Consider the following 23,202-nt stretch of genomic DNA (forward strand, 5'->3'; position numbering starts at 1 on the left):
AGATGTCTCTATTTATGTATTTCCTAGCGGGGTGGGTATGCTGAATTATACTAGGCACACCCCTAGGGATTCTATTGGTTAGGGTATTTCCTCTCCCCTGATTTGAGAAGAAGTGTCATGATGGCGCTGTATTTTATGATCCAGGGAGAACCTCTCCCTGGTTTCTGCACATGCAATCTATTTTTCATACAAGACATATTTACAATTTTACCAACTTGCTAGCAATATCATATTGATATCACAGATTTGGTGGAGCAAGTATTCATCCCAGCCCCATCTCGGTGAGAGCTTGGGTCTAGATTTGGCAATTTTTCGCACTTTTGGTCTGGTACCCAATGTCAGATTTGTCCACATTTTTACACATCTGTGCGCATGACATCTGGGCATAATAATGTGAAGTTTCATGTTTCTGGCATCACCACAAGTGCTACAAAACCACACATTATGTAGTCATGTCCCTGAACATAGCACAGAGTTCTGAGTAGTTTTAAAACGTGACCAGAATTTTCATATTAACAATGCTGCATTTTACACATTTTTACAATTTTCCTCTAGCAGGGGTTTCTGTTGAAACTTGCATCTGCATATTCTTTTCAGCCAAGGGAGTCATTTATCTCTCCCAAGAGCAGCAGAGAAAAATCCCCTCCCCTCTTCATTAACACCTGAATGGGAGTTCCTGGGGCAGAGAGAAGAAGGAAGGTGCCTTTTGTTTAGGGCACGCTGTGGAATTTGCTTTAAAGTTATGTGGCTGGCATCAGAGGTTACTTTAAAGTCAGTTGTTACATTTTCTTAGCTGAAAATAAACTTACAATTTCACAACAGGCAAACAAATTTCTAATTCCAGTCTTTTTAAAACATAGAGATTAAATAGTTGCAACCTATATTGCTTTTGATGGCAAGTCACTTAATTTCAACCATGTGATTTTAACTGCACAAGTTAAGCTTCCAATGTAATTAACTGACAGCTGTCACACAGGCGGCCAGCGGTACTGCACCCATTTCTGACAGATTTTACAGACCAGCACACTTTTTAATGTGGATATTATTGTGATGGAATCTGCTTTTCCTGACATTGTGTGATTATGTGGATTCTTTAAATAAAGTGACGGGTAACACCCAGCAAGGAGGTTGGATATTTTCTGATGCTTGGAATCATTATTTTGTAATTTCAGCAACCAAGGAAAAATGGATTTCAGAGCACTTCTGGGTTTCCTTGCAATGAAGCCCTGCCTTTCATGTAGTTTCCATTTTCCCTCTGTGGGCAGCCCAATGACAGGTTTTAGCAGTGTGGTCTCCTGTTCCACCACTGACACAGGCAATGTAGATTGGCAGCCAACTTTCTGGTTTCACAGCGCAATTTTCAGAGGTTTAGCGGGCATAGGGCTTTTTGCGACCATTTCGCTGGTTCTGGTGCCACCAGCACACAGTGATGTTGCAGGGCAGAGCCTTGTGGGTCAATGCATCCCACAAGCTCCACAGGCCGAGTAGTTCTCCATTATCACTACTGTTGCATCCATCATCCCTGTTACATCAAAAATGCAGCCGCACTGCTGATTTATCCCAACCTTTCTTATGCCATTGTTTCTGAAGCATAGCTCTGACTCGCTAGAGGCACTATCTGTAACGGGCCTCCTTTATCATCAACCCATGTCAGCAACTTTGCAATCTTTGGCCAATGATGTTTGCATTATTTCTCTGCAGTATTGATAACTGGCTCATAGTATCCTTTAAGTGCTAATGCGTTACATATAATCAGGCTTTCAACCCATCCCTCTGTAGTAAGCACTGTTCCCTTGATTTGCAGCTGACCTCTCTCCTTGCATCTTCGTATTTCTTCGTAGTTCTTTCCTTGACAATTGAGCTTTTTGTTTACTTCCCATCTGAATCCTGCTCCATTTATTCTGGGGTGTTCATATCTTATCACGTGATCTCTGGTTTGGGGTCTTTATCTTGTCTTTAAATCTTGCACATAATCATCTTCTTCTGGAGCTATCTTCTCGGTCATCCATACCAAGGTTGCTGTTTGACCCTGGAGCTGACCTCTCGTATGGCAGAGTGCAAGGTGTGTCAGGCAGTGAGCTTTCTTGACTGCTACTTCTACAGCAATTAAAATCTTGGCATTCCCCATGGCATGAGGTATGAGGGCACAAACATAGCAACTCTCTTTGGACTTTCTCTCTACCACCTTTTTCATACGCTAATATCACATGTTATTACCCATGTTCGCTGTACTATTTAGATAATTGTTTAACTCATAATTGTCTTCCCTTGTGCTTCTTTGTCTCCCTCTTGCAAAGTGAGTTCTAGCATGATGCTCCAGAAGTATATCAGTAACAGTCCTTCCTACAGGGGAGATCATAGGAACACTAGTCATAGAAATGGGCAACCACACACGAGCCATTGGTGTGGGGAAAATCACAAATGGTCTTGGTCTTTCAGTGACAGACAATCCTGTCAGAGTCACTGGAGTGGGAAGAATAAAAGGGACTTCTACTTTGCTTGGACCAATGAAGTAGACAGTATGGATTAGCAAAATCAGGAAAACAATGATAAATGCTGAGTATGCATATATTATGCACCAATACATCAATCACCACCATCAATGATTTTCCACACGTCATTGAGTTTGCTCACTTTCCAAAACTGTACCCTTCTTGACAGTCCCCTTTTTGCCTGTATACTGTTTTAAGGAAGAATAAAACCTTGTTTAATCAGGCAGCTCTGTTAAATGGTCAGGAAGCTGCAGGATCTGTTCAACTATTGCCACAAGCAGACTCCTGATCGCAAGGTCATTTTTAGGATCATGCAGGAAAGTGAAAATATCAGTACTGTGCCCAACAAGAGCAGGATAAGCTGTAAGTATAAAAACGAAAACAGTGAGAAAGAGCCTATGGGCATGGGCACCTGGCAGGACCATTGATTTATCTAAACAGAAACTCAGTGAGGAACAAGTCTGGGAATTGCTCACGTTTCCAGTCGTCAAATTCAAACTCCAGGTGTAGCATATTTAGTATGTCAATACTTTCTAAAGTCCAATTCAAAAGATTCCTGTGACTCAAGAACTGAGTTTGCACTCCTGCTATAATATCTACAAAGAGTGTCTGAGTTGAGAAACAATCCAAATGCACACTTGTATTTATTTAGTCAGCAACCTTAGTGTCCTTCTTCCTCATCATTGATCGGGTCTGCACATGCTTAACTTCTTCCCCTTTTCTTGCTTCTGAATTGATAGTCGGGTGGCGTCGGTCTCAACAGCATATGGCATTTATTTCAATGGATTCATGCGCATCTCTCTTGGACTTTTACTGATGAGTAATGTTTTCCACAATAAAGGGACCACTAAAGCGTGGCATGTGCCACTTCCTGGTGAAATTATGCACTAGGAATGGTTCTCCATTAAAAAAAGTCTAGGTACAGGGAGTAGTTCTTGAATTCTGGTTGCTGAATGGTTTTCATCTGTGTCCTCAGATTGACCTCCCTTGTGTTTGAGTTGATCTGAAATGACAGAGATACTAGCGGTCAAACATGTTAAATAAACACATAACTAATTTCCTAACATGTCTTCAGTCTTCTGGGTATCACTTCTGCTCCTTGATAGAGGAGACAAAGGCGTTCTCATTCACCTCCCTGTTACTAGCTCATGGGGTGTGAGATGGTGGTCCGACCCAATCTGATTACTTAATGCGTATAATGCAAGTGGAAAGCAATACAGCCATCCCTTCTTAAGTGTTAATTTGAGTTTTGCAATTCTCTCTTGAAGGAGACCATTGAGTCTCTCACAAAGGCCATTCGCTTGTGGGTGATAAGTAGAAGAAAACGTGTGTTTTATACTTAGTAATAGACTAATCTGTTCAAATACTTCATTAAGAAAATGGGGTCCATTGTCGTATCTCAACACCTCACACACTCCACATCTGGGAAAGATTTCTCAGACTAAAAACTTTGCCATGCAAGTGGCATCACGGTATGTACAAGTACCTGCTTCGATCCACCTATAAAAGGGACACACCACCACTATCATATACCTGTATCCACTACATACTTGCAGCATACCGACAATTGACTACATAAAATGAGAAATATTCTAACATGTTCAGTACAAACCTGTCCTCCGCTATAGCTGCTGGGAGGATTTCCCTAGTTACTTGCGCAGGGTAGTACAGCTATTCAAGCGCTACCTTTAACAATGCTACTGGCATCACCAACTTTCCAGTGCTGTCCTGTCACCTTAACACTTCAGAGGGGGATAAACAACACCCCCTTTGTGTCCGCAATTCCTGCTCTTCCTGTGGTGCACTGCCTTGAACCTCAATCAACTGCGTTCTTTATAAATGATTAAACCCTTCATTTACTGTCATAATCGTGACTACTTTTTCCTTTACATCTGAAGTATATAAACTTGAAATATCTGGTGAATATGCCACCCTTTTGGCCTCCTCATCTGTGGCTTCATTGCCGCAAGAGATAAAGTCAGTTTGTTTAGTATGTGCTGCGCATGTAACTATAGTAATGGCTACTGGGAGTTGTAGTGCCTTAATAAGCCTGTCCAATAACACTGTGTATTGCACTGGGTGCACGGTTGACATCACATAGGTGGAGTCACTCTACAGCGTTACTTCCTGTCCTGCATGATTTTCCAGCACAACAATAAGCTCCACGAATTCTGCTGCTTGCACTAAAAAGTGAGACAGTATTCTTGCACTTGTTACCACCTCAAATTCACCATTTGCACTGTGTCTCAACACAGCTGAACCTGAATGCCTTTCCCCACTAGTTTGATCAATTTTTGAAGAACCATCAATAAAAAGAATGTCCCCCCTCCTGGCGCTTTTTCCTTTACACACGGGTTGTCATCATAGAATTCCTCATAGTTAGCGCAATCATGCACATGCTCACCCTGTACCACAGGCTCAGCTACAAACGTGGCAGGGTTCACTATTTTACACCTGACTATTTTGAATGCTGGATTCCATATAACCACCTTATATGCAGAAGCTCTCTGCGATGTTAATATACCCTTAGGTTTTCCAAAATGGCAAAAAAGCATGCTCAACAAATAATGTCATAGAACACCCCATCAGAATACTGGTAGACTTCTCAATTACTAACGCGGCTGCTGCCAGCAACTGTTCGCAAGGAAAGTGTCCTTTCATAACTGGATCCAGAACCCCACTATAATATGCCAGAGCTTTATACCCTAACGTATTCCTCTGTGTAAGCACTGCTTACAAAATGTGGCTGCAGACTCTAGAGTGGGTACCATCCCATAGAACAGGCCATTTTTGCCATGTTCGTTCTCATAGAGGGGCGCTCATGACTAATTTTTGATTCAATATAAATATAGTTGGGGAGGGATTATTTGACCAAGCAGCACATGAACAGATGAATAGGGGATAAGACATATAGGTCACCCTAAGTTACCTGGGGGCAACCAGACGTGGACTCCCTACTCACTGTGCTCAAAGAGGCACAGCTTCACCTCACTGATGATGTCCAACAAGGCTGAAACACGTGTATGGGGTTGCTGTTGGTACTCTTGTTCAGATAGGAATTGCCATAGCATTTCGGTGCTGGACTGCCCGTGTAGGCGGGACAAAGACTGATATGCAAATGGATATTTCCCATCTGTGAAAGGTACAGTGAGCAAAAAGCATGTGCTGCAAACTCTCATCTCAGAACAGGTTATCATGCCATGTTCTTTCTGGAGAGAAGGGCCTGCTACCTTTTTGAAATATTTGCAAGGAACTTGGGTTTGGTCACCATAAATTACCTGGGGGCAACCAGACGTGGACTCCCTGCTCACTGTGCTCAGAGAAGCACAGCTTCACCTCAGTGATGAGGCCCAACAAGGCTGAAACACGTGTATTGGGTGGCTGTTGGTACCTTTGTTCAGAGAGAAATGGCCATAACATTTTGGTGCTAGACTGCCCATGTGGGCGGGACAAAGACTGATATGCAAATGAATATTTCCCATCTGTGAAAGGTGCAGTGAGCAAAAAGCATGTGCTGCAATCGCTCATCTCAGAACAGGTTATCATGCCATGTTCTTTCTGGAGAGGAGTGCTGCAACCTTTTTTGAAATATTTGCAAGGAACTTGGGGTTGGTCACCCTAAGTTACCTGAGGGCAACCAGCCATGGACCCACTGCTCACTTTGCTCAGAGAGGCACAGCTTCACCTCACTGATGAGGCCCAACAAGACTGAAACATGTGTATGGGGTTGCTGTTGGTACTCTTGTTCAGAGAGGAATTGCCATAGCATTTGTGTGCTTGACTGCCCAGGTGGGCAGGACAAAGACTGATATGCAAATGGATATTTCCCATCTTTGAAAGGTACAGTGAGCAAAAAGCGGGTGCTGCAAACTCTCATCTCAGAACAGGTTAGCATGCCATGTTTTTTCTGGAGAGGAGCACCTGCTACCTTTTTTGAGGGGATAAGACATAGTTGTATCAGTGCATCCTCAAGTGGGATTGGGACAGGAATTGATAGTGGGAAACTTCCACCCAATCATATCAGTGCTGCCACAAGTGGGGGTGGAAGTTACAGTGAGAAATATCCACCAGAACAAAAGCCCTAGAAAAGTTGACTGCACTTGGGTAGCCATGGCATTAACTAAGCCCGGGGTGAGTAATAAGCACTTCCTTTACCCAAGTTAAAGGAATGAGGATTGCATCCTGGAATTCTAGGGGCAGTGCCCATCTTTTTAGCAATGAGACTGTAATGTTATTTTTGAAAGAGTTTAGTTGTGTGCTAATACAGGAGGCATGGCTTAATGCTCCACAGGTGTGGGAAGGTTTTGTAGTATTTTCACCTGGTGGGTAGTTCACCGGTGGGCTAATAGCGGCAATGAAGTCATGTCAGAATTAAAAGGCCAGTATGCTACCCAATTTACTGTTTGGTATTTTAACAGTGGAATTGGTACCAGGGATGGCGAATGACACTAGACCCCTGCTTTTGCTAAACATATGCTGGCATAAAACCGCTTTCTGAAAATAATCATTGGATTAATTGTAGTGTGGAAATGCAAAAAATAGAATGGTCGAGTCATCCTGATGGGTGACTTAATCTCCATGTGTGATGAAATTGAAATGGATGAGGTCTGGTGGAATGAGGATGGGGATTCAGGTGGGTGTGAATGATAAGATACCGTTTTGGAGTAAGTCAATGATGGGGCTAGCATCTGTAGGCCTCCATGTCCTAAATGGAAATGGACATGGGGGAAGTCCCCTGTGGTACACTTAGCTCAGGGGGAGAGTAGGTCCTCTCTGAAATATGTTCTTGCAGACTTCTCCTTGTTCCAAGAATGATTAGAAATGTATGCTGCTAGGAACCCATGAGTGACCATTGCATAATCATCACTTCATTTGTGTGTGTCATGGGTAAAATTGAACATGGGGGTATAGTTGATTTTGTGGTGAACCCTGCAGATAATAGGGTCTCTTGGAGACACAGAGACATTAAAAACATGAATCAAAAGATGGAAGCGATCCTACAGGAAAGAACATATGAATCAAATTTAATAATGTAGGCTTGAATAGTATGACAGCTTGATTGAGAAACTGGTCAATATGGCTCTATCTATGTATAAGAATTCAGGGAGACAGAACAGGATGCACACATATAGATATGACAGCATGATGGCACAGGAAAAATGAGAGCTCTTTTCCTCCTTTCGAATGGTGAAGAGATAATCACTTAATGAAAGATACATTGAAAGAAATAAGAAAATTAAATCAACCATTTAAAAAGTTCATGAAACAACATAGAGTTGTATCCCTTCAGAATAATGCTGAACGAATGTAGGACATTCTTATGAAAAAGAACATAAGCGCATTTTGAGTGGTGATAAATGCTGAGGAGACCAATCAGTCTATAACATAAACAAATGTGATCTCTGAGATTTTCTAGGTGTCTCATAATTCCAGGGTGTATGCAAATGGAAAAGAGCTCCAGCAAATCGAAAAAAAGAATGTGATCAAGTAAAGGTGCAAAACTGCATTCATATGAAATATCCCGAAACAATTTTGAAACTCATAAAAAGGTGCAGTGGTTCCAAAGCTGCAGGACCTAACAAGCTCACAAATAAAGTATTTAAGAGAGAGTGATCTAGGTTGTTGGTCCTGTCTATTGACAATCCTGTTTAATGACATTAAAACGCTTGTGTATAGGCGCGTTATGAATGCCATATCATATCATATCATATCAATAACATTAAAGTCACTGAATCTTTCCCACAATCATGGAGCACATATTTTGGGATACCAATTTTTAAAAGGGGCACGAAGACTGATCCAAAAGTATTATTGACCCATTAAACTGATAGATGCTGGTAGAAAAGTATTTGCATCCCTTTTATTGTTACATTTGGAAGATTGGGTGTAGTCGTAGGGAGACAGAATGTGTTGCAGACCAGCTTTCGGAAGGGTCATGGGACTAACATGATGGGATGGGCTGACACATACAGGAACAGGCTTGGTTGGAGAAGCAGGATCAGACGTTTGCTACTTCAATCGACTGATCTGCGCCATTTGACTCAGTAGACCGCTCTAGACTGTGGGCAAAATTGGTGAGTTGGGGCATTTCTGAGGGACTCTTGGAGTTGATTATAAGTGTACATAATGACTCTGGTATCCAAATAAGAATTAATAAGGATGGAGACGTCTCCTGCAGGATAGATACAAAGATTGGTTTTATGAAGGGATGCGTATTAGCTCCCTGGCTTTTTAATCTTTATGTGTCAGATGTGAATAACTACCTAAGCCCAACTGCTTTTATCTCTCCAAAAATTGGAACCGTACGCATACCATAGATTGCATACGCGGATGGATTCCTACTTTTTGACAGGACTCAAATAGGTCTCCAGCATCTTTTGAGGGCTTTTGAATGTTTATCTGAGGATAATGGGTTAACTATAAATCCCAAGACAACAAAAATATTAGAATTCTCTAAGGTTTTTAAACATACTATGCATAAGTGGTATTTGAACAAGAACCCCCTGAACAAAGAGAAGAGTGTTTTACCTCTCTCTATCCACTCTATCCCCACCTACACCTCCATCCGCACCTCTTTGAAAGCCCTTCTTCTTCAATCCCCCCCTTGACCTTCTACCATCTCTCCTCTCTATCTCCCTGTCCCTCATACCTTCCCTTCCCCTCTCTTCTCACATCCACTTGACCTTATATAGCATATTTGACTTTATTGCTCCTCTTCCCTTCACTACCTCCTCTCCGTTCCCTCACCTCCACCATCCAAGGAAACTGTTCTACACATTGAATCGATGTTTTGTCTCATGATTGTTAACTTGCTTCTTCCTTTATTGTACATTGTTGTTATATTGTAAAGCGCTTTGGATTAATATGCTACATAAACTAAATAAACATAAACATATTTGGCCTTTATGATGTTTTGTCAACATCAGTAAAAAAATGATAATTGCAGGCTTGAAGCATAAAGCTATGTTGTTAGCTTATCAAATGACAAAAATCAATGGGGAATATGGTTGATTTTGCATTAGGCCGGTTTTCAATTTTTATGAGGGGAAAGCGTGTCCGAAACTGATATATGGCATGGATTTTTCGGGATCTTGGTTATACAAATATTTGGCGAGAATCGAGGGAACTGTCAGGAGAGAGGTTCTGGGGGTTCCAAATTGCATTCCTTTAGCAGCAATCCAGTCTACCTAGGAATTTCATTGATGCAAGCTAAAGTGAAGTAGCAAATTTTGGGACTATATATGAAAATCATGTTTCCACTTGAGAAGTTGCTGTATAGTGAAATACAATAGAATATGCTAGTGATCACTAGTAAGTCCAATTATTATAGGAAATGTGCGACCTGTGTAATGATATTTTAGAGGAAATTGGAAGTAACTTGACAGACCTGGAATGCAATCTGTCAAAAGTAAAAAATGCACTGTGTTGGTGGGATAGGCCAAATAAAGTGAATACATTTCACAGGTATTGCTGTTTGCTACATTTATCTTCTGAAAATAAAAAAGAGGTTGTGTCGCACATTATTTAAATCTATTCCCAAACCAATATTATAGAGCTATTATCATGCGCTTCTGATGGAACCTGCTACATACAAAAGGGGTACTTCTGAGACACAGGAGGATTGAAGCTAAAGATGCATACTGCTGATTTTGTGGTCTTAAGGACTCAGTAGAAACACTGAGACGTATTTTAATTGCTTGCACTGCACTTTTGTCCCTGAGAATGAGTTACATTAAGAAATTAGGTATGGATTTAAAGTGTGTTAAAGTTTAGCCTTAGATAAACTGGTAAAGGTGGAACAGAGTGTAGACATGAGTTTTTCGTTGGGTGGACCATGTTGATTTTAAATTGAAGAATTCTTAACTGTAATGCATTGGGTAACATTGAGATACTGCTGATCTAAGTGGATCGTAAGTATCTAGGACATTCTTGTGGACTTGTTTTTTAAGGACATTTTAATAGTTTTTTTTTTAGCTTTGCACTGGGATGTTTTAGACCTAAATGTACTGTACTATTACATTGTATTCTGCTCTTGCTGAGGATGATTTTGTAGATTTTAAAAAAGAAACCTCTTTTATAGGTTGTGTGGCCTCACACTGAGACACCTCGTAATCAATTGCACTAGACCATTCACACTAAGATACCTTACAATTAATTGTAGTGTACCATTTTTGCTTTTTTAATGATTTGGGGCAGCTGGTGTGTGGTGTTTTAAGAGATTTCGCTTGATGGAGCTAACATTTCGATGTTATGATTTCATGGTGAGTTTTATGTGAAATAGTGCCATTAAGTGATTGGTGTAAGGTTTTCTTTTATGTGTAAGTGTACTGTTGTGAATATGTTTTTTTTAAAACTGTGATGAATTTTGCAAAAGTTTGAATAAACCGTATTCAAATAAAAAACATTTAAAAAAACTGACTAGATGCAAGAAAATCTCCAAGAAAATGTTCAAATTGTCCAGCAAAAACACCAGTAACATTTGGCATTAAGGGGTGTATTCTCTGGGAGTGTCAGCCTGTTAAGACAGCCAATGATAAGATTTCACAATTCAGACATTGTGATGTAAATATGGTACCATATGGGGAAATGAAAGCCTATTTAAGTTCCAGCCCACAGAAATAAATTAAAATAGTGCTCTAGGACTGTTAAGGCTATAGAAAGGGTAACCTCTATCTAACTGAATGAGTGCTGAGCTGGGATTACATCTTAAGATGGAGAAGACATGGGCCTTTTACAAAAGGAAGCCTGGAGTAGATTTTCCATGAGGCAGACCTGATTCCCAGGTGGATAAAGTGGAGAGCTAAAGTTACTAGCTGATATGTGAGATTACCTGGAGGCTGTGAGGTTCCATCCTGGCCTGAGAAGGACTATCTAAAAGGGACGACAAAAAGACCCATCATCATTAGGTCCTCTGTAACCATCTCTCTGCTAAGTCTCTGGAATGGGTTGAACCTTCAGTCTCGTAGATAAAGCTGATCAGTAATACTACAAATTGCTTAAATGCCATTTCCATGTCTTCTCTTGTGCTTGGTTATCAGCGTTTGGCAGCACACAACCAGTGGCATAGCACAAAATGAATTGGCTCCCCTACAAACATTGGTGAGAGGCCTCTAAGATTGCGATCGACCATAGAAATACACAGGCATTAGGCCAATCATGTGGTGCATTAATAGTGTTAGGCTCCCTGAATGGCTGAGACTATGTGGATGTCTGATACACCTCTTCACACATCTTCTTTGCTGTGGCATTGGAGAGTTTTTTACTATTCTGATAATGTCTCATTGCACTTTTTCAGATACAAGTAACACTGCCCCCAGACTAGATCCAAGCATTGCAAGAAGGAGTGGAAAGTGCTGTATGATTGGGTTAATGTGGGTATCATGCATGGCAGTCCATGACGGGCCTACATCAGAGCCATTGTTTACTGTGTATCTGGGGCTTATGCAGTGATGTGTGGTAGAGAGCGTTTTGTTGAAGTGTCAGTCGCGGTCTGAAACACTTGTGTATGAGCGCGATACAAATAAAAATATCATATCATATCAGCGTTCATACAATCAAGAAGTAGGAATCTTCACAGGTACCATCTCTTGTCATGAACAACTAATAAAGAGTGATCATTTCTGTGTCACAAATGCAGGCTTTCATTAAAAAGGGTCCATTATGAGTCGCTTATATGTGTGACCCAACTGTGTTTGCTGATGTCATCTGATAATCTATCATGTGAGGATACTAATAATAATGTAACTGGGATGCTAGGTAACCAGTAATTGTGAATTTGATATCTGTTATTGGGTTTTATATAATGCAACTGCTGACATGTGCATAGCCACTTGCCACTTATGACACCTAAGAGGAAAGTGTGTTGTGTTAGATTAGTATGAGTAGAGGGAGCAGCTCAAGATTGCTTTGCTTTTGCGTTTATGCATGCAGATGGGAAGGAACCGGCCTGTCTGGGTGGGGTAAACTTCAAAGTGACGTTAGCATGCAGTTCATTGGATGTGGCCTGGTTGTACCCTGAGATGCATAGGCATGCCGGTATTTTATAGATGTTAGTTGTGGGATGTCTGCGAGTTAATGTAGTGTGTGGTGTGTGGGGGGGTGGTCACCAAGTTATTGTCCTTTATTCAAACATTGATTTATGCTGTGCTGGATTTACGTCTCCCAGTGCCCTATGTGAAATTGTTTGGTGCCCCCCAAACTCCACTGTTCCAGCACACACATTGTAGGCCCAGAATAAAATGCCATGCCACAAAAAAATTGCTGGACTGGCAGCAATAAAATGCCATTCTAGCCAAGTAATACCACATCCCAGGCTTCGTTTATCATAGATGCCAATAAACATGTTGTGCTACTGTAAAAAAGAGGAAGGTTGGCTGCCCCAAAATGCAAGTCTAGCCAAGTAATAACACTTACCATGCTTGATTTCTTATGGATGCCCAGAAAAAACGCCATAACAGTGTAAGAGATCGCTAGACTGACTGCCCCAAAATTCAAGTGTAGACAAGTAATAACACATACCATGCTTGGTTTTATCATGAATGCCCAATAATAAAATGGCAGTGCCTCATAGCACATCGCCCCTGACCGCCCACCCAGCACACACACTCAGTCACACAAACAAAAAAAATGTTCTTACCTGCTTGTCTTTGCCAAGAAGGCCTTCACGTCAGCATCCCCCCCCCCGTCCACTATACAGACGGGAAAATGGAAATGGTTTCCTGTATGCACATTGGGGACGTACAGAAAGTAATGTAGTTGCAGAACTGCGCACATGCTACAACTCAGACGTTACTTTCTGAAGTCTGAGCGCATTCACTCAGACTTCAGAAAGCTTGCAGGGCCCGCTCATTGGGTGTTGCAGTGCGCCCAAGTGCAGTTGGTGACCCCTGTGCGGCTGCACCGTTCAATCGCCCCTTGAGCCGGCCCTGGATTTATGTTGAGACGCCCAATGGTTTGTAGATGTCCTGTATATGCTTTGTGTTGGGTCTAGGCATTGGGTTTGGTTTAGCATACTGCATGACATAGGGAGATGTGATGTAAACCGTAACCCACTGCTATTTTTTGAAAATTGTATTTTATGTTTTGAGTAATGAGTTTAACTCATTAATAATTGACCTTTCTGGCTTCCCCTTGTATCAATATTTTATTAAGTCTGATTTTTTTATAATGCCCAATTAACTAAATCTATATATTCATGTATATTAAGTAATTGCTCACTATGTATTTGAACAGTGTGTATCTGCTTTATGTCGTCTACCGAATAAAAGCATTTGGAAGAAGAAAAGGTCAGTAGTATCACGTACGGGATTCAAACAGCAATGGTATTTTCTTGGGCTTTGCTAAAATCAAGTGATTTCTACCAAACAGTCGCCCATCTTTTTGAGGTGTCTCCGCAGGACATTGACTGAAGGATTGTCCCATCTGTCTTTTGCTGAAAAGTGGGGTGAAGAACTTGTGTGGTGGGCACACGCCACTCTAGCTTTTTAAAAAGTGAGGCTTGTGCCATTTCAAATATCATGGCATTTAAATTTCAAAATGGCTGTTGTCCAGAGGTAGGGACCGAAGGATGATTTTTGCCAGTCCAGTGTCACATCACCTCTCATTTCATGGGGCCAGATCGGATGTGCTATGGGCTAAAATGACACCTCTCGGTGTACGGCGTACCCCTCGCTCCCTCCTTCCCCAACCATCCCGGATTGGCCGTTGTTTAGAATGTCCTCATTTTAGCACTGGTGCTGGTTTATTGCATATTAGAAACAAATAGCCTTAAGATGAAGCTATTCATTAAATTCACTTCAGAGTTTCCGACTAAACTGGAAGTGGGTTTGTAAAATTGTGCACGTTACTAAGTGCAACATTTATTCTGATGCAATAATGGCGTTTGCAGACAAGACAATTTCTCAAAAATAAACAACTCCACATTTTCAAAACAATGTGTGTGTGGTGTCTCTTTGTGTTTGTGATCACTTGTCTAACAGTAATAATGCCTTCTTGAAATAGATTTTACAACTCCAGGAAAGCAAACACGAGGAACAGGTTGTTTAGTCAGTATTTCAAAGGGAGTATTGATTTTATGCCGCCACATTCTGATCAAATGAATTGTGGACGGAACAGCATGTTAAATGAGTGACAGAACAGCTGCTGGGCCGGATTCATTTAAGAGCAGAGCCCGCCGGCACCACTGGGATGACTCATCACAGCGACGATGACGCTCTTCTATAATTCAACAACATGTGGACGAGATCTCAAAGGGGGGCGACCACAGGTCGGTCTCTCCCCAAGGTTTGCGCTATGAATACTGGAATGCTGAGCAAGGTTGGACCGGACAACCTGTGAATATAAATGTGGACCTGGCTACATTATCACAGCCATGACAAACGTGCATTCCATAAGAGACGTGGCTTCCGGTGTGCTACTGTGTGTTCATAACCTACACATGCTTAAGATATGCTGTTCCCACACTGTTCCCACACTGTTCCCACACAGTGTGGGAACCCACACTGCCTGATCGTATAAGTCTAAGACATGATTTTCAATAAAAATATAGTTTTACGTGCTATCGCCCTCCTGGCATGTGAGATGTCCTTTTTCTTCTAATACTACGTGTTGTATTGTTCTGCTGTGGAAACATCTGGGTTTAAATACACATATTATTTGCATTTTTATTATAGTGTGATACAGTTAATTATAACTTTCCAAGCTAAAAAAAACATCCAGTATCAGATACTATGAGTACAGTAAAATACTATAACATTTTTAGGACATTAATAAAAACAACACAAATTACAAACAATATTCAGTCACAACACATATATTCAGTATTAGGATTCACTACACCATACAATTAACACCCAACATATCCTTTTCCACCGTCTCTGCCCACACATATGCAAAGCAACATCCGTCGGCCATTTAGCCCATGTAAGCCAATTGTATGATCCTTCACACCAAAAGCACACAAACTATCAATTTTAGTGTTTTTGGGGGTTAAAAATAAAGAAATGCGCGTGTTGGAGTAATGCGATGACGCGTGGTTAGTTTTTGGCAAGCTACTGTTGGATCAGTATTACATGTTCTTAGAATGAATCCCTCTAAAAAAGTTGTCCAACACATTCATGCAAACAGATTTCATTACATGGCTGACCCTTTTAGAAATTCGCAGGCACAGTTTCCTGAATATCCCACAGTATTCATTTCCTTGCTGCCATACCAGATTCTCCCTGTGCCACCCTAGTGACGTGACTTCACTACCTCAACTCCCTGCCACATTTCCTGCTGCCACAATCACCTACCCCATTTCCTGCACAGGAAACCACCAGCTGCATTCCCTATCGCTCTTTCTCTTCGTGAGGCAGAGCACCCATACCGTGCAGGCGTATGCGTTATGGAAAATGCTGATTTGAAGTCTATAGTCATGTAATCCCAATAGGTGAACGAGTGGCTATGAACTGTCTGGAAAGTTTGGGAAACATTGGTTAAAGGTTGTAAAATGTGTGAAAGAAATCCTTGCAAAATTTCACAAAACACATAAATTCTGAGAAATTGCAGCTCGAGGCACACTTTACAAGACACTGAAATTGTGGTTCCATGTAATAATGTCCCCGATTGTCTCTTGACAAAAATGTCACCGTTTTTTGCAGCAAGATTATTAAATTGAACATGCGGTGGACAGCCCACAAATCTTTTTCTCTCTTTTTTTTATGCAAGGGTAGCAGGGGACATCCCTGCAACCCTTCCCCATACATAATGTCACCATATTAATATACTATTTTCCCAGTGACATAAGACATTTTGTATGGGGACATTATGTATGGGGACATTATTACCTGATACCGAAATTGTATATAGCTCGAAACATAACTAACTTGTCCCATGTCATTTCGGGTGTAACATGACAAATGACACCATCAAGGGCTGATGACATATACACTCATATAGTGATATAGTGTGCTCTGATGTACAGGGTAGGATAACATCTCTTCGAATCTTTGCCATGTCCCGCATCTCTGTAGTACTGACCCTTTTGCATGCGCCTCTTATGCCTGTGTTCATCCTTGTGCCCTATGGAAGCATCCTATCAAATCGCCCAGCTATGTAGAAAGTGCTATGTTATGAATTATTGAAATTTCAGGGGCTGTGGTGTGATCCCCAAAAGCATAACCCACAGCTCCATCGTCACATGCGTGTGCACTGTTTGCAAAGGACACTTTGCTCACAGAGCAGAAGCTGCTTGAGTGTACTACATTGCTGCAGACCAGCACAAAGGTAACCCCAGTTTTGTCATTAAATACGACCATAGCTTGGCTGTATTTTGCTCCATATTGCAGATTGCTGGAAGCAATACAATTATGCCAGCTGTCATTTATGCAGTCAACATTAACTACCCCATGCAGTATTTACCACCAGGGCAGTGGGTTTTAAAGGCAGCTGCATTTTCCATGTTAACGAAAGCTGGTGACCATGCACAGTTACAGATAGCAGTTTTCGTACCACACATCCTGTAACATGGTCCCATCTGTCCAAATGATTAGTCGCTGAGTGATGAAAGGAGACTTCTGTTTATAGTCAAATATGTCCCAGGCGAACAGAAGACTGCACCCTACTGTGCACTCAGTTGTCTTAGTTTTTAGGGAAATTATGCTATCGAGTCCAGTAGGGTTCCTACTTGCTGGTTAAGGATACTCTATGGTGAGCGCACATATTGTGCTTCAGAAGCATGAACGTCGTTAAATGTCGTTTCCTCGTGCTTTACAGGAGCGGTTGCTGCTCTCTTTACTTCCGGCACACATCGCAATGGAAATGAAAGCGGAAATCATTCAGCGGTTGCAAGGACCGAGAGCCGGACAACTAGAAAACACCAACAATTTTCACAACTTGTACGTCAGGAGACACACACATGTCAGGTATTGTACAAAAATGGCCCAATGCCAAACTGTATTACAATGATGTGTTTCAGTTATGTTTACTCTATTTGTCATTTACATTTCCTGTACCGGCTGATTTATATTATAAGTATTGCGCAACCCTAATACACAGTGTTTGCTGAGCTACACATCAGAAGCAAAATGAAACAAGCACCAACAATTGTTTTGGCATTTACTGCGGTTTTTGCATTTTGCATTTATAGGCAACAGAGTGCAACAAGAAGAGGGCGACATTTCATGGGAAGACGTGAGAAGGGATGTGGTGTGGAAGAGAACGCAAAAGTAAACCGAGAAAGGGGAGGAAGCCATTGAGAGAGGGCACCATTGATGACAAGCAAGAGGAAATATGAGCAAGAAAGGGTGATAGGGTAAGAGAAAAAGCAAAGGTGTGAGGAAGGCTGAGAGAAAAAGTAAGGGCTGCAAGCAAAGGTGATAGCTGGAGAAAATGGAATGAGGGTGCGAGAGGAGAAATCTTCAAAGCTGCCATAGAGAGATAGAGAGTGACAGAGCAGAGAGAGCGACAATGCACAGAGAGAAAGAATGACAACACAAAGAGAAAAAGAGAGAGTGACAGTGCACACAGAGAGAGCACACACAGCGAGAGCAGGTATCAGCACATAGATGAGCAACCACGTACACAGAGAGGGCGACAGTGCCCAGAGAGAGTGAGCGACAGCACACAGAGAGCAAACAAGTGCACAGAGAGAGAGGAAACGAAAGGGCACACAGAGATATCGAAAAACAGCACACAGAGAGTGAGCAACAGCGCACATTGCGAGAGACAGTGGACATAGAGAGTGAGCATCAGGGCACAGTGAGAGAGCAACAGTGCACAGATTGAGCAAGCCGCAGAGCACAGAGAGAACAAGCAAGCAGCAGTGCACATGGAGAAAGAGCGAGTGACAGCATACAGAGAGCTAGTGACAGAGCATAAAGAGTGAGCGGTAGCGCATAGAGAGTGAGCACACAGAGCGAGCAAAAGCAAACAGAGCGAGAGACAGCACACAGAGAGTAATCGATAGCGCACAGACAGTGAGCGACAGCACGGACAAAGAGAGAGTAGCAGTGCACAAAAAGAGAGAGCCACAGTGCACAGAGTGACAGCGCACAGAGAGAGAGAGACAGTGCAGAGAGAGAGAGAACGTGACAGCAAAGAGAGAGTGACAGTGCACAGAAAGAGAGCATCAGTGCACAGAGAAGGCAACAGTGCACAGAGAGAGAGCAGCAGTACACCGAGACAGAGCAAGAGTGCACAGAGAGAGTGGCAGTGCACAGAGAGAGAGAGAGAGAGCGACAACACACAGTGAGAGAGTGACAGCACAGAGAAAGTGAGATACAGTGTACAGGGAGAGAGATGTACAGGGAGAGAGAGGGACAGAGCAGAGAGAGAGTGAGCAACAGCCGAGAGAGTGCGAGTGAGTGACAGCAGAGAGCGATAGATTGAGGGACAGCACAGAGAGAGAGAGCAAGTGACAGTGCACAGAGAGAGAGGGACAGCACAGAGCGAGAGAGCACGTGACATTGCAGAGACAGAGATCGAAAGCGCAGAGAGAGAGAGTGAGAGCACACAGTGAGAGACTGAGCAGGAACACAAACAGAGAGAGAGCAAGCAAGAGCACACAGAGAGAGTGCATGCGAGTGAACTGAGAGATGGAGTGACAGCACACAGAGAGCAAGCGAGAGCATGCACAGCGAAAGCAAGAGACCGCACAGAAAGAGAGAGTGAATGACATAACACAGAGAGAGCGAGCAACAGCACCCATAGAGAACAAGCAACAGTGCACAGAGAGAGCAATATCCCAGAGAGGGAGCTGCAGTGCACAGAGAGCATGGTAGTACAAAGAGCGAGAGTGACAGCACACAGAGTGTGCAACAGCACAGAGAGAGAGCAACAGCACACAGAGAGAGCGACAGCGCAGAGAGAAAGCAACAGTGCACACAGAGAGCAACAGCACATAGAGAGAGAGAGCAATAGAGCACACAGAGAAAGCAACAGAACACAGAGAGAGAGCAACAGTGCACAGAGAGGGAGCAACAGCGCACAGAGAGAGTGACAGCACAGAGAGAGAGCTACATTACACAGAGCGAGTGACAGTGCACAGAGAGCGAGAGAGCAACAATGCATAGAGAGAGAGTGACAGGGCACAGAGAGTGACAGCTCCCAGAGAGAGCAACATCACATGCAGAGAAACAGACAGCAATCGGAGAGCAAGAGCACAGAGAGAGAGAGAGCAAAAGCGCACAGAGAGCAATAGCGCACAGGGAGAGAGCAAGAGCACAAAGAGAGTGTGTGAGGAATACCCATGTAGCAATGGTGTGAACACCCTGGCTTTTTTGATTTGTATATAATTATAAAATGATGCAGGTATTCCATCCCTGAAAGGAAAATCTGCTGACCAGATTTCCCTTTCATAAGCCCCATGCCAAAAGCATTGTGTGCATTTGTGCCCCGCTGCATCAGTATCCTTATTTGCAGTGCCTGCTCTACCCATAGCACAGAGCACATTCAGAGTTTGCAGGTGTCATGGTGGCAGCTGCAGTAATAGCCAAGTGTCTGCAGTGCATGGGCTGCATTTAAGATATGCAACCCTGTTCCAAAAACTGTGTACCTCTGAGGATCCATTCCTGATGTCATGGTAAACTGTAAGTATAAGCCATATCGAGGTTAGGGTAAGGTGGCTAGCATATCTCACAGTTATACCAGCCACACTACGTTGATATTAAAGGTGTCAGCCGCGTGGGCCCAGTTCAGCTGTGGAAAGATGATATGTTTTTATTCCATCTGTCTTCACGTTAGGATTTGGGCAATTTTATTTATAATAGTTCCTTAAAAAACAAAAAGGTTTTGGAAACACTTCTGTTGTTTTGTCATAAAAGGCTGTCCTCAAGATGAAGCAACATTGACTTTATTAGGTTTTCCCTTGAGAGCAGGTTCTTTCTTTAAAAGACCCCCACTTATCCCTGATTAATGTATTTTCTGGGAGGTGGGTATATTTCGTATATCTGGGACCTACAGTCCTCGCGTCAGCTTCTTTTTTTTATTCCTGTTTTGTTTTTTTCTTTTGTCTTGCTGTTGTTAATATAGAAAGTTTTTCCTATATTTCTGTGTGTTTTATACGCAGTAATGATCCTTGATCAGTCCTTATCTTCATTAGGGTTGATCGTACTGTATTCTGACATATTGCGTTCAAGTATGCAGGTACAGTGTTGTGATGAGCTGACCGGTTTCAGTGGTAGGAGACCACTTTCATCAGGGCTGAAAACAGCTTAACCATTTATGTTGCTGTTGGTGTTTTTTAGGGCTAGAAATAGCTTCCTTACATGCACGTGGACCAGTCCCCCAATTATTTGGTGTCTTCTCTTCTTGGGAGGGTCCTAGATGTATGGATGTAGGCTTCAGTCCTACTGCAGATGCCACTGTGAATCAGACTTCTGCACAGGGTACCTGCACGCCCCGCTTCTTCCCAGCTGACGTGTCGAGCCAAACACCACATGCTTCAGGCAGAGGGGAGGTCACACGGTTACCTTTGGTCTTCATCAGCACACGCTGAACACACAAGATTCCTCCTGTCTCTTGCTTTCTGTAGCCCTTTTCACTGGGTTGCTTCGTCCGTCCCCGACTGCACAAACCCCAGCGTAATGTAACTTCTCTCTCAGGTATTTGACCACCCTTATGGTCCAGTACGTGGATACCCATGTTTTTATTCCAGACAAGGCCTCACACCAGGGTGCTGCATATATAAAGGCTTTTGAGTCTATTGAGAAGGGAAGGGTGTGGGGTTAGCACTGTTTTTGGAAGATTCTGACTACTTGGTTCTCTCTGTCTCTCTTTCCCTTTCATGTCCCCTCCACTTCCAGTAGGATAGAGCACTTTGGGTGTCACGTCAGAAGGGCAAAGTCCACTCCTTTCAAGAGCTAGCATTAAACCCCTAAAGCAGGCTAGCTTTAATCACCTGTAGGTTTCCACCATTAAAAGTAGGGGTGTCACGCCACTTCTTTCAATCATCCTTTGGACTCCAATCCTGAAAAAATATTTTATCGGGCCCTGCTGGGAGAGCAGTCCTTCCCAGAGTCCTCCAGTTGTGAGGTGAAAACAGGTGTACAAGGCACGTTCTGGCCCTTAACCATCTCACGGGACCATTGGGGGTGATCTGTGCTGCTGGACCAAGACTACATCTCTGCCAGCCACCCTGTTGCCTGGGACCTCACTGTGTTGCAGAACCACTGAATATGTGTGCCAGCCTTCCACCTCTGTTTGGCCACCTTTGGACTAACCTTGGCCCTTGAGACACTAGAGTAGGACGCCCAGCACCAGGAATCCAGAACAGTCAAGATCGCGGTTTTCAAAATCGACCAGCTGTAAGCCGTGATTTGATCGTGTTTGACACTGAGTGAACTATCAGGACCAATCGACCCTGCCTTCGGCATTCATTGTTCCTTGATCTGATGTTGCCCAGTCAACTTTGTTCACCACAGCACCGGGCTGCTGAAGCACATTGTTTCTTCATCTCAAACCAACAAAGCACTGCTGCCTTGCATTGTTTGAGTCCCCATCCGAAGCACCAGGCTTGTCATCATGTAAATCGATTGACCACACCCTGCAGTCCCCAAATGCGACCTCCAAAACCAAGTAGGTAATTGACCTGCCTGCCCATCCCAGTACCAGCTCAACCTCCATCAATCCACTACCACTGAATCTGGTGACTGCCCAATCCGTACAGTGTGAATAGAATGATAAAGAATGACACTGCACAGATAGATACAGCAACAGCACACAGCTTGAGTGACAGCGCACAGAGAGCAACAGTGCACAGAGAGATAGAGTGATGGCACAGATAGCGACAGCACACTGATAAAGTGTCAAAGCTGGTTAGAAATCACTATTTAGATTACATCTATTCCATTAGAGGTCACCCTCAAATACAACTCCCAAAATGCAGGGCTCTATGACATTTGAATTTGTTAGGCAGAATTATATGCAGTACCCTTTGGGAACACCACACACAAATAGGACTACAAGTGGCAGCACAAATTCACCCTTGGTACAAGCCTGTACTACACAGTAAAAGTGGTAGCAGTGGCTGAGCAGCCAGACGTATCTCAAGAGTAAGTGAGCAGTATCAATAGTTACACAAAGACAGCAATTACTATGATTCAGGCAAACACTGACTCAAGGTTTTTGAGTAAAAGAATATACATTTATTTACACATCAGTTATATAACAATTCACTAAAGTAAAGCAGTTCAGAAATCACACTCTTAATACACCACACCACTCCCAATAGTTTCCATACAAGTTAAGCTCACAAAATGAAGTGGGAGCAAAATGGCACTCTGTACATTAAAAAAGGGAGGGAAAGTCAAAGTTAGGCAGAAATTGAGCAGCACCAACAGGTAAGTATACAGGGCAATCTAGAAAGAGGAACTACAGTGATGGAATCAAATAAAATAGGCTTAGGGCCAAAGTCAATAGGACAAAAGCCTTTTGCTCAGGATCACACAGTTCAGGGTAGTTCGTGCTTAAGTCTTTGCCAAGAGTTCCGGACGAAGTTGGTTGACAGAAAAGTTAGTTTAAAGAGTAGAGAAGAACAAGCCCTCGGATTGGAGAAAGATTTCACACACTTTCACCGCGGCTGAGTGAAACGAACAACCGGATTTGAACAGTACCTTTCAATGGAGAAGAAGCTGTAGCTGAGGCGGGTGTTATTGGTCGTTCCGGCAGGCTCATGGTTCCTGAAGCAACTGTCGGACTGACATGAAGTAGGAAGACTGGAGGGTCCTGCACT

General features: G+C 42.8%; 1 protein-coding gene across 1 annotated transcript in view; it reads left to right on the plus strand.

Annotated features, from left to right (window-relative positions):
* The window catches only part of ADCY2 (adenylate cyclase 2), a 3,241,403-nt gene that overhangs the window by 2,113,855 nt on the left and 1,104,346 nt on the right, over positions 1-23,202 (plus strand). The window contains exon 5 of the mRNA XM_069613724.1: positions 17,247-17,395. Within this exon, the coding sequence (XP_069469825.1) occupies positions 17,247-17,395 (149 nt within the window). The remainder of the gene's footprint in view (positions 1-17,246; positions 17,396-23,202) is intronic.

This window comes from Ambystoma mexicanum, chromosome 5p, assembly GCF_040938575.1.
Source record: "Ambystoma mexicanum isolate Mex_15411 chromosome 5p, UKY_AmexF1_1, whole genome shotgun sequence".
In the NCBI taxonomy this organism is placed as follows: domain Eukaryota; kingdom Metazoa; phylum Chordata; class Amphibia; order Caudata; family Ambystomatidae; genus Ambystoma; species Ambystoma mexicanum.